This window comes from Hydra vulgaris, chromosome 07 (genome assembly GCF_038396675.1).
Source record: "Hydra vulgaris chromosome 07, alternate assembly HydraT2T_AEP".
NCBI classification, from domain to species: domain Eukaryota; kingdom Metazoa; phylum Cnidaria; class Hydrozoa; order Anthoathecata; family Hydridae; genus Hydra; species Hydra vulgaris.
The window spans coordinates 24,058,285-24,074,933 of NC_088926.1; the positions used below are offsets into that span (position 1 = coordinate 24,058,285).

At 28.7% G+C, this 16,649-nt stretch overlaps 1 protein-coding gene across 1 annotated transcript in view; it reads left to right on the forward strand.

Annotated features, from left to right (window-relative positions):
- Positions 1 to 2,426, forward strand: part of LOC100204480 (pre-mRNA-splicing factor CWC22 homolog) — a 49,340-nt gene extending 46,914 nt beyond the window's left edge. The window contains exon 25 of the mRNA XM_065801408.1: positions 1,667 to 2,426. Within this exon, the coding sequence (XP_065657480.1) occupies positions 1,667 to 2,186 (520 nt within the window). The 3' untranslated portion in view covers positions 2,187 to 2,426. The remainder of the gene's footprint in view (positions 1 to 1,666) is intronic.
- The last annotated feature ends 14,223 nt before the right edge of the window (positions 2,427 to 16,649 follow it).

A 16,649-nucleotide genomic window follows, 5' to 3' on the forward strand; every position in this document is an offset into this window, starting at 1 on the left:
TGTATCTCCCACGTTTTAATAAAAAAGTTAATGAAAGAACTGAGTAGATTATTCTGGAGATAATCAACACAAAAGACTTTTTTAAGCTTAACGAGATAATGAGATTTGAGTAATTTCAGCTTAGAAATTTTTTTTTGGTATTGAATCCAAATCGTAAAATGTCATAATTCTTATGGATAAACGTGATAGTTCCATGATAAGTTTTTATTGATTTTTATTGATATGGTACGGATTTATTTATATGTTTAGACAAAAAATATTCTTTTACCAATAATTCTAATATTCATATCAATTTTTTTTTTTTTTTTTTCATTTTTCATTTAATGAGACATTATAATTCTTTGCATAAGTAATAGATACTCAAATAGCGCCAATAACAAAATTTCTTTTCATTTTAATTACTATGCATAAAATCTAAATTTTCCTAAGAAATTAAGGTTTGTGTTAATAAATTAACCAAGTGTTGTTCTGATTTAAAAAGTTGCAAATAAACATGTAACCCGCTGAATTGTTTGAAATGTTGGATAAAGATGCTCTTTATGTATTATTTTGAGTATATAGCCCTAGTCAAAGTGGAATAGTTATATAATCAAATAGTAATTAAAACTGTCAAAAGCGTTTATTAAAAACAATTATTTAAAAACAAAGGTACAATAAAAAGTTTTTTTTAACAGGACTATTTTATATTATTTATCTAGTGTTTCAGAGTAATGAAGGGCAAGATGAGCACTCGTTTATCTAATACGGCCCATGTAACAATACGGCCCATGTAACAAGATTTGAAAAGAGAACAAGATTTTTTGAAGTCTTCTAACATCCTATGATAATTCAAAAAATATAAGTTGCAAAACTGCAATGATTAGATTTCTAGAGATTATTTATTGGCAACACGTTCACTGTCACATTTTTTACTGTAACCAACACCTACACTGTAACATTTCCCCCCGCCTAGTAGGGCAAAATGAGACAGTGAAGGTGTTGGTTAAAATGAGATTATTTTTAAGAATTTGTCCAAGGTAAACAAACCAGATTTAATATTTAGATTTAATATTAATTTAATATTTAATTTAAGATTAATATAACAAATCAGTATTTTATTATGTATATTATTCATACTAAAACAACCTATAATTTGATATTAAAAATTGAAAATGAAAAAAAAAACTATACATTATACAGGAATAAATTCAACAAGGTGCTTTTTTTAATGCCTATAAGTTTGCAAATTTACTCACTCTATATTGCTATTTATTTATACTCTATATTCACATAGCAAGAACAAAATAAAAATATTAGCAACAAAAAGAAATGTAGTTTTTTATATAATTACGTTTTTTATATATTTTAATTTAATTTGTTATAAGTTTGTTTTTGATTTTGAAATACTAATCCTTAACTAGATTGACATGCTAATTTTGTGGTCGTCGATAAATTTCGTAATGCTCTCGAGTGGTTTCGTGACGAGTCATACGGGATTCGTTACTAAAGTGTTACTAAAATGGTCGAAATTTGCGTGACGTAATTTTTAGACGACCCCTTTACAATGTTAAATCGATTGCTAAATTTAACATTGCTTAAGTTAAAATTATAAATAAATTTTAACCAAAATTAAAAACACTAGTTCATTTGACGTTTTATACATTTTTGTAACATTTTTTTTTTGTAGGAGAAAAAGCTCGCCAAAAAAACGTCGTGATGATATAGATTTGCTGCGTCGTAATGACAAACATGCGGTACGCAGTGATAATGATAGAGAGATTAAACGTCGTGATAATAGTGATTTTTTACGTGGCGAGGAAAGAAATTCAAAAAACCGTTATAATATGACACGTCGTGATAAGCATGATAAAGATTTATCTCGTCATAATAGTGAAATTGAAAATAAAAGAACGAAAGAATATGACCAAAAAGTTGAAGAAGTTAACAAAAAAGAAGATAGAAGTAGAAACTCATCAAAAAGAAGACACCACGAAGATGATTATCATGAAAATAAAAAAAGTAAAAATGACACGTCACGAGATCGCGAAGTATCAACTGAACTTTCTTATCAAAGAAGAAAAGGAGAAGACAGAGATTATATTGATAAATACAAGAAAAGTAAGGATTTAGAGAAGACGAAAAATAAGGATTTAGAGTCACCACGAAGAAGGCGATCCGGCGATAAACATTTAACGCGATCACGATGAATATAAACAACTGATCTGAGCATGATTGAAAAAATATTACTGCCACATCAATGAAAAGCGCAGCACCACAAGTCCGTAAATTTTAAAAAAATGTGGACATTAATAAGAATGCCGTTATTTTTGATAAAAACACACCATTAAAAGTTATAATTACTGTTTTGAAACAGGATCATTCAATAACTAATTAAATATAAATGCTAAAATAATTATTAAATAAAAATGACAAATGAGTGTAGAAAATAACCTTTGTTGTTTTTCAGCTTTTAAATAATATTATACAGTAGTTAATTTTTGGTGTAATGTAATAATAGCGTTGCCGATATTTTGTCAGTTTTTATTGCGCCTCGTTTTAAAAGCTTGGGGAGAAAAATATTTGTTTAAAAGGTTTATGGACGAAGTTTAATAAATCTGGCATTAAATAAAATAAAGGTTGCATTGAATTGTATGCTGTGAACTACGATGTTTCTTCACAGCACACAGTGCTACATTGACCGCCAGGTTTTGTGTCCGCCCACTCTGAAATTTTTTTGTTCCCTATAAAGATACCTGCCAAATATTTATATACATATATTTATATATACATAATTTGTATATACATATTTATATATTTAGGTTCTTTATATAAAAGTGCTGCATTTTTTCAATTTAGAGAAACAACAATATAACTGTTTAGAGACAAAGTTCTTCAAGTTTTATCACAAAGTTCATTATTTGTACACGAAAATTAATAAATTAATCAAAAGTATTAAAAAAAGTTGATTTCCTTCTGGACAAAGCAAGTGCAACTCGACAAAATGTTGACCAAGCTGTATTTCGCTATCAATATTTCGTGGCGAATCCTTTGTTGTCGATCACAGCCTTGCATCTTCGAGGCACAAATTCGATCAGGTGATCAATGAAACTTTGTGGAATCGCTGCCCAGGCCTTTTGGATTTGTTTAAACTGTTTATCCTTATTACGAACACCTTCACGATTAATTCTGCGGTTGACGATCTCCCACAGGTTCTCGAGGGTTGAGATCCGGAGATTGAGGCGCCCAATCCATCACCGATAGGTGGTTGTCTTGAAACCACTGCTTGACTACTTTTGCAGTGTGTTTCGGATCGTTGTCTTGCTGAAAAACCCATTTTATTGGCATAGTTCATCCAGCATGAGGTAACATAACATCTTTCAGGATATTTTTATACATGAAACGGTACATTATTCCATCGTTTCGATGTATTGGACCCAGACCGTTAGCAGAAAAACACCCCCAGACCATTATATTGCCTCCACCATCCTTCACGGTCTTATGGCAGTAACGTAAATCGAGGCGTTTTCCGGCCGGTCGGTGTACACGGCATATGCCATCGCTCCCAATGATGTTGAACATCAATTCATCACTGAACAGGACAGTTCGCCATTTCTGCACATTCCAGTCAATATGAGATGTAGTAAACAGGAGTCTTTTCTTCTGGTTTTTTAGTGAAATCAGCAGTTTCTTTGCAGGGCGTCGAGAAAACAATCCGGCTTCAACAGCACGTCGTCTGATTGTTCGGTCCGATACAGGCAGCTCTAATTGCTTTTGTATCTCGACTAATGATATCCAGGGATCCTACTTGACGGATCTGACGATCATAGAATCCTCTCTAGAGCTGGTGGAACGCGGTCTTCCACCTTTGTTATCTGCTGCCAACCTCCCCGTAGAACGATATTTAGAACATAGTCTTGATACGGTCCATTTTTTCACGCGATATTTATCACTAATACTTTTTTGTGACATTCCACTTACGTAATCGCCAATAATTTTCTTTCTTAGTTCCAATCCAAGACTGTCGGGAGCCATTTTTGCACTTGAAGTCATAAAAATAAATAATCACGCTTCTCAAGGCTTACCGTCTTACATTTACTTTGTGATGATACAATAATGCTCTGTGGAACACAACGTCTTGGTTGGATGTGGACTGCATTAATGTAATGAAACACTTGTTGTATTTCACTTCTTGTATTGATGTTCTTCGATAAAACACTTTGATAAAACTCACTTCGATAAACTGTCTTGATAATACTGACTGATTGACTTCCATATACTGACTGAATTACATGTCGATTTACATGTCTCTTATATAGTAAAATGAACCTGTGTGAACCTGTTCTAGAAGATTCTAGATGCTTCTTTTCGATGCTTCTGGAAGCTTCTGGATGCGTCTGGATGCTTCTGAATGTTTCTGGATATTTCTGGGTGCTACTGGATGCTTCCAGATGCTTCTTCTGGAAGCTTCTAAATACTTCCTTTAATTAATAAAAAAACGTCCGTGACGTTGACACGGACCAGACTTAAGAAAATGAAACAAACCAAAAAAGTTGCACTTGTTTTGTCCGCTGCAAAATAGCACTTGTCAACGAAATTCTGCCTGTGTGCTGCCACCTGTCAGCTGATTGCTCATGTCATGGCATGCTATGACTCCAGACTCCTGAACTGTTTGCTGTGGTAGTATAGTTCGTTTCGTTTTTAAGACATGTAAAATTAGGAACACTTTTTAGCATTGTTCGATGTTGCTTGCAAATGTCTTGTCCAATACTGTATATATATATATATATATATATATATATATATATATATATATATATATATATATATATATATATATATATATATATATATATATATATATATATATATATATATATATATATATATATATATATATATATATATATATATATATATATATATATATATATATATATATAGATTTATAGTTTGTTGTCTTTGGGAAGAGCGGAAGGAAAAAAGTGATTCTTACGCCAACACATACGTCACTTTTAATTACTTTTGACTTTCGTCCAACGATTGCGTGTTAATTTAATTACAAATAAATCGTTTTTAAAAAAAACTACAAAAACGCAAATTTAATTGACCAGAATGTTTTAAAAACATTCTGAATGTTTTTAACAATATAAACAATGTTTTTATTTTTATTTTTTTTAATAAAATGTTTTTATTTTTATCTTTTTTACTGTAAATCATGCGCGAAGTGTTGCTACATCGACTATCTTATAGCCTGACTCGCAAGGGAGTGCTGCTACATCGACTGACAAGTAGCCTGACCTGCAAGGGAGTGCTGCTACATCTACTATCTTTTAGCCTGACCCGCAAGGCAGTGTTGCTACATCGACTGAGGGTTTGGTTGGGGCAGGAAGTCTCTCAATTAATAAAAAAAAATAATTTCGGTCTTGCATTTTAATTTTTACTTTTTGTCAACAAAATATGGAAAAATCTTTCGGACAACATCTACGGGTTGTATATATATATATATATATATATATATATATATATATATATATATATATATATATATATATATATATATATATATATATATATATATATTACGAGAAAAATTTGAAATATTTACTTAGTTGTATCAAGAAAATTTACAAATTACTAAATCCAAACATGAAAATAAGTACCTTTTAAAAAATTATAAAAGCAAATGACCAGACTAAAATTATCCTAATTCTAAAGAATCTTTTCATGATTAACTTTTTAATTTTAATGTAGTTGATTGCACTTCCTGGTGGCAAAATAACTACAGTTATTACAGAGTTAATTATAACAATTCTCAATTTCCTGTGAAATATATATTTTCTATAATTTGAATTTTTTGGTTGAAGATTTTAAATGACGGCGTATATGAAGTACTTTTTTCAGTTAAAATTTCATTCATATAGTCAAATACTTTTGCGGTCAAAAGTGGTCCAGTAATTTGAGGCTTGAAATGCATTGTTCACTATGTATATTATCAGTATAAACTTGGTTTATAATCCGCGGATGTCCGCATGTCTCTAATAATGAATTTTTACAACTTAAATAATCTATTAAATTTTTGTATTGAGCTTTAGGTTCTTTTTTTATTTGGATTACTTATTAGTTTTATGAAATATAAAATAGAACTGCCCAAAAACACCTAAATTTAGTATTTGGATGTTTAATTTTTTAAATGCATTAAATAATTTTCAATTCGACTGCCACATAAATATTAGTCTAGTTTAAAACTTTGATGTTTTAAGAAAGTTAAGCTATTAACTACGCAAAATGATTCAATAGCCAGGCATTTCATGAGTCACTATCAACCAAATAAAAAATAGTACCAAAAATAAAACTTATGTCACCATTGAAACCACAATCCTTAAACTAGTTAACTGTGCAAAAATAGTCCTTAAATTTTTATTATATGACGAGTTATTAGTTTTGTCCAGTAAACGTGAATTCTGAACACTTGCAAGTTATTTCAAATAACGAGCAGTATTGAATCATTAATTGTTAAATAATGAAATAAGTAAACCCATTTTCCAAATATTCAACTCTTCAATAATTACAGGAATTGTACCCGATCATTTAAAAATAGCTAAAATTATTCCTATTTATAAATCCTTAGAAACTTCCTCCTTAAATAATTATAGACCAATTTAATCCTTCCCGTATTTTCAAAACTCCTCGAACGATTAATCTACAATCGTTTATATAAATACCTAATCACAAACAAAATCCTGATTGAAAACTAATATGGTTTTCAAACTCAGCACTCGACAGAGAATGCCATTGTAGACCTCACCAACAAGGTTAGTGAATCAAGCTATGAAAAGAAATTCGTATTAGGAATCTTTGTAGAATTGTCAAAAGCGTTCGACACAATAGATCATGAAACCTTACGAAAAAAAAATCGAAAAATACGAATTAAAAAACCAAACACAGCAGTGGTTCAAAAGTTACCTGTATAACAGTGTGTTATGACAGATGATAATTACCATACTAAATTATTAAAATTAACCTGCGGTGTTCCCCAAGGTTCGATTCTTGCTCCTCTTTTGTTCCTAATCTATATTAACGACCGTCCAAAAGTTTCTTGCAAACTTGAGTTTATAGTGTTTGAGACACAACAAGTTTATTTTACTCTTCGACAAACATCAAGGATCTGTATGATAATGTAAACATAGAACTCCAAAAATTAAATATAAGGTTTAAAAAAGATTAGTTATCCCTAAACATAGAAAAAACAAAATACACTATTTCATTTAAACCAGCAAAGAAACACATTACCAAACATTCTACCCTCTCTAAAAATATAATTTATAATAATTGAGAGAACTCATGAAACTAAGTTTTTAGGAGTTACAATTGATGAAAATTTATCTAGGAAAGCTTACATAAATGCTTTAAACACTAAAATATCAAAAAAACATAGGTCTACTTTATAAGGCCAGACCTATGTTGTCACAACGTAATTTAAAACTTATATATTTCTTATTTATACATAGCTACCTCATATTTGCGAATATGGCTTGGGCGAGTTCGCATGTAACCAAATTGAACATTTTATATTAAAGTCAGAAACACGCTGAACCCTTATTTAAAGAAATGAATGTACTTTATATTTATTAAATTAACATTTACCAAGATATATTGTTTATGCTAAAATTTAAATTAGGTCAAGTACCAAATCATTTTTTAAATAACTTTTTTATAAATAACGTTAATAAATATAACACAAGAGAGACAGAAAACTTTATTACACCCTTCAAAAAAGCAAAACTTTCCCAGTTCTCAATTTCATATTGGGGTCCTTATTTATACAACAAACTAGTAACTAAAAATAAATCCATTTGCAATCCACGTAATCATATTCTCTGAAAACAAAGTTTAAAATTCTGAGACTGAATTTAAACAAATACTATGAATTTTTCTAAGTATAAAATAAATTTTCTCTATATTAATTTACATATATATCAACTACAAAGTCAACTGACTCGTTTATGTGTATTATCTAAATGACTCTCACCTTTTTTAAACAATACATTTAAAAAGTTGTTTATTTCACGCATACACACACACATACACACACACAAACACACACACACACACACACACACACACAAACACACACACACACACACACACACACACAAAACTTAATTTTTTTCTTAACAATTTTAGTTATTATGCTGCATCTTGTTATGTTTAATTTTTGAGCTTATTTTAAGTTTAATTTTTATTATGAGTTTATTTTAATTTAAAGACTATCAAAATATAGTTGTACTTAACATCTAACTATATTTAACATAATCATAATATATACCAATCGTATTATAAGGTTTCCGTGATAAGATCATTACGATTTTCTTGAAGTCCGGCCCATACTATTTAATTATAAATTTCATTATATACTTTGACTCACGAGACTTTTTACTTCGTTAAGTAAAAGATTCTTTTAGTCGAACCGTTTCCCTTGATTCCTTGGAGATTCGAGTTACCGGTATTTTACTGTAATTTACATAATTTGAAGACAAAAAAGATATTTTAGGGTACGCATTCAAAAAAAAAAACAGTTGTTTGCTCACATTTAGCTAAATTGACAGTCTGGTTTTATGCCCATATTTCCTGGTACAACACAATCTAATTTTTTCAGCAATATTTATAACTTTTCTTGCTTTAAATATTTTTAGACTATGATTCTCATAATCTTGAACTGGCTTTTATTAGGTCTATATGTTTAACAACACAAGTATTAACTATTAAAAAATGGATAAGTTTTGTACGCATGTTTTAAATAGTATAAGATATATAATTATTAGGATAAATAATTAAATAAAGCTTTTATCTTTCAGTAATTTTACAAATATACAAATTTTTCTGTCACTCATATTCAAAGCAAGAATGTCTAACTGCCCGAAAATCTTTTAGTCACTGTACTATTGGAATGAACTGAGATGGAACATCCTGCTCTAACAAGTCTAGTTTCTCCAATATACGCTTGGAGCTCTATTTCAACCAGATCCTAAACACAGTTATTATTCTCTTTAAATAATTTTAAAGAAATGCACAAACTACTATTCAACTATATTCATATCTTAAAAAACAATTTCTTAAACACCGAGTTCCAAAGTTTTGCCAAACCTCTAAAAGTAAAGCTCCTTATACATTTACACCGCCCATTAAAAAATAAAGTCCTGGTGGAGGAATTCGATAAAATAACCCTAAAAATATTAAAAAGCATAAAAAAATGTTATCTGATTGATAAAATAATGTTGATTAGTTGATAAAACAATTTTTTTTTATTATTAGACATTATTAAACCTAATATTATGTATTTATCTATCTATTTAGACATATTATTTAACGTATACCTTTTGTGAATAACATTATTATGTTGTTTCCTTTCTTTTATGTCTTCTCCATTCGCAAAATCAAAGTACTGTTGATCTGTAATTATTAAAGATGTCTAATTCTTAATTGATCTCTATTTATTAAGGATATCTAAATAATCATTTTCGATAAACTCTGAAATTTATATTATTACCAAGGCTTCTAAATATTCTCGACTTCCATTTCACCTTCACAGTATTTTCGACTATGAGAGCAAGTTCCTAAAACTGTTCGCTAACTTCAAATCAAATAAAAGTAATTTTTTAGACCGTCTTATCAAGTAACTGAAACAGTTAATCAGGAACTTATTGAATGGAAATTTTTTTTTTTATAATTATGTTATTTTTGTCAATTTTTAGTTTTGTTAAAATTTACTATAAAATCTGTACAATAAAAAAATGATTTGAATAAAATACAAAGAACGAAGTCTGTCAAGATTCAGCTGCTCAATAATCTTTCTGACATTGTTGTAATTTTCTGGTATATGTAATTTTGTAATTTGCTTGTATATTGCCACAATTGCCAAAAATTGAACTTTTTAAACACCGGTATCCAGACACTGATTTGTGAAAACAGGTGTCTCTTTTTCATCAATATGAAAAACAATAACACATATCTTTATAAACCTTCCTCTGGAACCTATTGACACTGGCACTGAAGTCTTATAAAGATCAAGTCCTTTGTTACTAATTATAAACTTATCAAAATCAGATGTGTCACTATAACAATATCTCTCCTAACCAAACAACCACCTGATTCTTCAAACAAAACTTGTAGAACATTATAATTGGTCTTCATATTTTCATGTAGTTCTCTCACTCTTTTAAATATATTATTCTCAAGAATACTTTGTCCCACGTCTTTCAGCTCGGAGCAAAAGAATTTAATTCTATTATCACTCAGATCAATTGCAACTTGTAACTGCATAATAGTTTCAAGAGATATAGATGCTATCGTTCTGCGAAGAGTTTTGTTATCTGATACATCAACTTAAACTGTAGGTTTGTTTCCACCAGTTGAAAGTATCTTTTTCTTTTTGAGAATATTATTTAATTATATTAATTATCTCGTCATATAATAAAAATTTAAGAAACATTTTTGCACAGTTAGCTAATTTAAGGATTGCGGTTTCAATGGTGACATAAGTTTTATTTTTGGGTTGCTATGGATATCTAAATTTTTAATATAATTTTAATGTATATAAAAGTTTTTATGTAAAAAAAATTTTAATTCAATAGAACAACAAGCTGAGTGAACAGCAAGCTCTTACCTGAATTAGATGCTGCTTAGGACTACTGATTTCTACTATTTTGCATTAACAAATTACGGCTTGAATCGGGCTTTGTATACACCAATTTCTTTTTTCTTTGCAATCTCAGACGCAAACAAATGATATTTTAAGCCTAAATAGTAATCAGTTTGTAATTGTTTACTTTTTAAGGTACCATCTTATTTTAGTTATTTTATCAATTAGGGTATTATAGACTATACTATTTAACCTGTCACTGTAGACTAAACCTAAAAAAATATATAAGCAAGTACTAGTATATTAACCACTATATTTATGAAACGCATTTTTTACAAACCATCAGATTTTAAAGTGCCTGCTCTGCGAATTTGTATGGTCTGTCCCTATTTATTTAGCCTCTCGCCAGCTACAAGATATGACACAAAGAACTGAGCAGTATCTTTGCAGAAAAGATGTGATCTTTGCTGAACACTTATAATATCGTTCACCAGCAAGCAAGTATTCTTCAGCCTCAGTTAGAAAAGCTGCTGACCTTATCTCTTTGGCAATAGGAGTATTACCACTGAGTTTGTCCCTTAAGGAGGTTTTAGGTATTTAATAATTTTAATCAGTCTTTAGGTAGGTTCTGAGACCACTAAAAAATGAATAAAATCAAACAATAACTGAAAAAAAATTGCTTTGTTTTACTACTTGCAAAATGACCATATGCTAATTACCTCTCAACATCGGTGAGTGTAGTTTTTATGCCTACTTCCGTATATGATCCGTATATGTATATGATCTGAGCCATTTGAGAAGGTTTATGAATTTTCTGGCTCATGTTTAAGTACTTTATAGGAACATATCTTTATGCAAATTCTATTAATAACTTATACTAAATTACAACCCTCAAAACTTATCATTAAAAACCGTATGTTTATTGTCTATTACTTTATTGTCAACCCTCAAAAATTATTGATTAAAAACCAATTAAATCCTAAACCACTTGAGGTCATGGAACTTATATTTTTCTTAAAAGATTCGCAGTATATGAAAAATAGTGGAAACAATAGAAAAAAATGTAGAAAAATCTTAATACAAAAGCCGAACGTTTCTATAAGCTGAAAACTTAAGTCATACTTAATGATATAATTTTTAAAAATTTCAGTTATTGAATTATACATATAAGAAATTATTCTGAAACTGACAAAAAGGTGTAGCATAATGATTTATAAACATTTCAAATTACTAATTTGTTGTCAACACTATGTACTCAGCTTCCTACTGAAACATATCATAATTTTTCATACTCAAGAGCCAACAAGCAAGCCAGATTTCAAGTACTTCTTCATTTACAAATTAACAGAAAATTGTCTCTCCTTAGACTGATGCCACAGATAATGTTAACACTGGCGAGAACCCTGGATAGCGAGATGATTTCAAGTTCTTAATGAACTATGATAAGCATATCGTCATTAAAAAAATACCTCACGTTGGCCGCGAATCAGATTGAAGAAACTCCTAAACTTACATCAGGCAAGATGGAACTTATGCTCAATATATGCTGTTATAGAATTATTTCTGATACCAGAGTGGCGCAGCATCCTTGCTACAGCCTGCAACTTTATCTATTACGAATCGAGATTTTCTTGATTCCATTTGCAACACTAAAATTAAGCGTCCTTCAATGAACTAATCACATTATTAATCAAGATAAAATATAAAAGGTAAATAAGTGTTCTAAGACACATTGATGAGTGATTTAATGAAATTTCCATATATAACCAAATTGATAAACGTGCGGTAAAACTAATGAAGATACTTTATGCAAAATCGAGAAAAATTGAATTTTTGAATATGAAGTTCATAGGAAAAAAAAATTTTTTAAACATTCTTTTTAAATAAAAAGTAGTGAAAAAAAAATTTTTTTTTCATCAACATTTTTAAGAAAAGGAAAGAGGGTGACTTTTTAAAGTAAAAAAAAAATTATATATGGGCGATTCCGCGAGAGTGGCAGTCGTAACATTTGACACTCTTTAAGCTATTAAAAATGAACCAAAAATGAAAATGACTTAAGAAAATCTCAAGTATAAAGGTATAATTTTCTACCTTATAAGGTAGAAAATTATACCTTTATACTTGAGATTTTCCAGAAATGTAAAATACTACACACTAAAATTCAAAGGTAGAAATTTTTAGTTAAGGTAGGATATGTGATATACCCTTAGTAAGGTATAATTTTCTACCTTATAAGGTAGAAAATTATACCTTTAAGTTAGAAAATTGTATGACAAATAATTGTTTTTAATATAATTTTCTACCTTAAAAGGTAGAAAATTATACCTTAGTAAGGGTTTATCACATATCCTACCCTAAGGTAGAAATTTCTACCTTTTTTTTAGTGTGTATCATTTAATTTAGTATTCAAAAGTTACAAAATTAATGTTTAAAACTTTTTTCAAAAACAAACTTTACGTAGCGTGACGGTCGTAACGTTTACTTTTTACCACTTCTGAACAAAACAACTTTGTCTGACTTGATATGTGCTTAATACACATCCCAAATGATTTTTTTCTTTACCAAGCGAATGGCTTGGTATAGAAAAAAATCATTTGGGATGTGTATTAAGCACCTATGAATGATATTATATACTGAGTTCCATAGTTTTTACTTGAAGTTTTACAAGCATTTTTATGTGTTTTTTTTTTGTCGTAACGGTCGTAACCGTTACGACAAAATAATCAAATGCTTTAAAACAACAAATAAAACGAGGCAATCAATGATTTAAGAAAATAAGATATAAATAGTTATTAAAAATCATGTATATTATGTTAAATGAATGTGCTATAGCATTATCAAAGTTTTCAATTATGGATATACGATACGATTTTTAATGCTACACAACAGGGATGAAAATTAGCGTCAAAACACGTTTATGCAACCTAAACCACTTTAAAACTATGCTATGGTATGATAAAAAAAAAAATTTTTATAACTTTTGTGCTTTAAAGTAGTTTTAAATAGTTAAAAAAAGAGTTATGGAGTTTAGTATGTTTTTTCATAACTTTTTTGCTTTTTTTTTAAATAATAAAATTAAAATAAAATAAAAAGTGTTTTGCAAGATTTTGGTATTGTAACCAGTTATTGTAACAGACTTTTTGTAGACAAAAATAAAATTAGAAAAGTAAAATTGGATAATGGTTAAAAACTTTAAAAACAGAACAAGGAAAAGTACAGCTCATTCAAGCATGCAGCTTGATAAGCTTGAAATTGATTGCAAAATTTTGAGTAAAGATCAGCAGTTCTTATTTGATACAAGTTCTGCTATTAAATCAAGAAGTTGTTCTGAGGATTTATCTGTTCGTGATGTCACGTGATGTTACACTCTAGATGGTTAATAACTGAAAAAAGAACTTTACAATTGTAAGTCAGTCTTGAAAATCTAACAGATGAACACAAAATCTTCCTTCACAAACGTTTCTTTTCTTTTAGAAAATATTTTCAGATTCCTGACCACTGATTTGTTGAAAGTAATAGACCTAGTAATTAAGTGAAACGCTTTTTTTGCACATCCAGAAAACTTACTCTTGACAATTATAGTAGACAAACGGATTCATATTAGTGCTTTAGAAAATTGTAAAGGCAAGAAGTTTAGCTTTCCAAAAAATATTTAAAAAAGAAATGATTGACTGGAACACTACTACGCTTTCGCCACCCCCTTTACTGTGAAGAGTCTCTCATAAAGATATTTGGTCAAAGATCTAACCAGGTAAAACACGAGCTGAGTGAAACTTTGAAAAGTTTTCATTTCACACCCAAGCAGAACGATGTATGATGCTAGTAACAGAAGTATCGCAAAAGTAGCTTGCTCCAATTCAAGAGATGGCATTGTAAGCTCAAGACTTATAATTATTCTTTTTTTTCTTCTGTCCATTATCCTTAGATATCCTAGAAGCAAGTCTTTTGCGGTATAGCAAATCAAAAAAAAATTTTCACCTCACACTAATATATATATATATATATATATATATATATATATATATATATATATATATATATATATATATATATATATATATATATATATATATATATATATATATATATATATATATATATATATATATATATATATATATATATATATATATATATATGTGTGTGTGTGTGTGTATATATATATATATAAATATATGTGTATATATAAATATATATATATATATATATATATATATATATATATATATATATATATATATATGTATATATATATATATATGTATATATATATATATATATATATATATATATTATATATATATATATATTTATATATATATATATATATATATATATATATATATATATATATATATATATATATATATATATATATATATATATATATATATATATATATATATATATATATATATATATATATATATATATATATATATATATATGTATATATATATTTACGAATTTGTTAAACAAAAGCATTAATCGCTTAAGCAATATTGAAAAAGCAGATAAAGAATTTCGAGCAGCTGCGATTGGGTTTTTTTTAAATTAATACAATGCACCTGAAACGTCATTACTTGATAATATTCAGATGTCAAAAACTGGATTAAATACCTGTTATTTAAGCTTGTTTGTTACAAAATAAAATTAATTTTTAACATGAAAATCTGCACAGAGCCAAACACCCCAAGTGTTAGTTAATCTGTTAATGTGTCCTTCTTTTGTAGTTCTGTCACCTGATGGGACTGTAGTCCCTGAACTGGCACCAATTCAATCAAATCATCCAACATTGCTTTCAAATATTGTCTCTGTGTTTAATTTGCCCTAAAAGAAAACCAGAGTATATTTAAGAGAGAAACATTCATTCATTACTACTAGTTCTAGAATGAAAGCTTTTTAGAGGGCACGCAGCAAAATAAAGTTTGGAAATAATAAGAATAAAAAGTAAATAAGGCAAATAAGATGGTAAGAGTAAGAAGGGAGTGAAGGTAGAAGGGAAAAAAGTGTAAGAAAGGAGTGAAGGACTTTAACCAATTCAAGTCTGATCATACACCAAACAATAAAAACAAAATAGAGATTATTAAGAAAACAACTTTTATTGCTTATATGGCAATGAAAAGTATCATGATCCGCCCACAAAAAGCTAGATTACGTGCTTTAAATGTAAATTCTGGTTTCACGAAATGCGCGCTAGTAAAGAAAGCATATTTCAACGTTTTGTCCTTGATTTTAGCACTCAATTATTGCAACTAAAACTTTTTAATTCGTTAAAACTCAACAGTGTTCGTTGGTAATCTAAGTGTGTTCATAATTTCAAACACCAAAGGTTTTGTTTTTGCCCTAAACTTTTATTTTATAATAAGATTTATTAATTATGGCTTACTGTTACTTATTAAATATGTGGAATAACTGACTTACCATGACCTGTATAATTAGTACCGATTATTAATATATTACTGGTCATGGTAAGTCTATATCCACACCTACCATTTTAATGATTTCGCTTTATTTTTATAATTTTCAAAAGAGAACGCAATATAAATCTTTGTTTTGAGTTAATGGTTAACTTTCAATACTTAACAACTTCTGTAAACTTTTAGAAAAAAAAAACAAAAACGGGGAAGGAGCTTTTTTTTTTTTTCTTTAATAACTTTCTATTAATTTTTTTCAGGCCATCTACCGCCTATTAGGACTCTTGCCCTGTTAACTTTAAAGAATATTAAAGTTTCCTTGTAAAAAATATTTTTCAACATTTTTTTTAAACACATTCTTTCAATAATCATTTTTCAACACATTATATGATAACACTAACTACAAACAGATTTAGTTTTCGTGTTTCATCATGCCAGAACACCACTTTACTGGAAAGGACAACATACTTGCTCTCAACAAAGCCAAGTCACATTATAGCAAAGTACACCACTTACCTAGCGAGGTCAATTTACGAGCTCTTGCTGTAAACTAAGCCAAGTTAGAATAACTTGAAACCATGCAAACAATAACATTATAACACATCACAAACAGA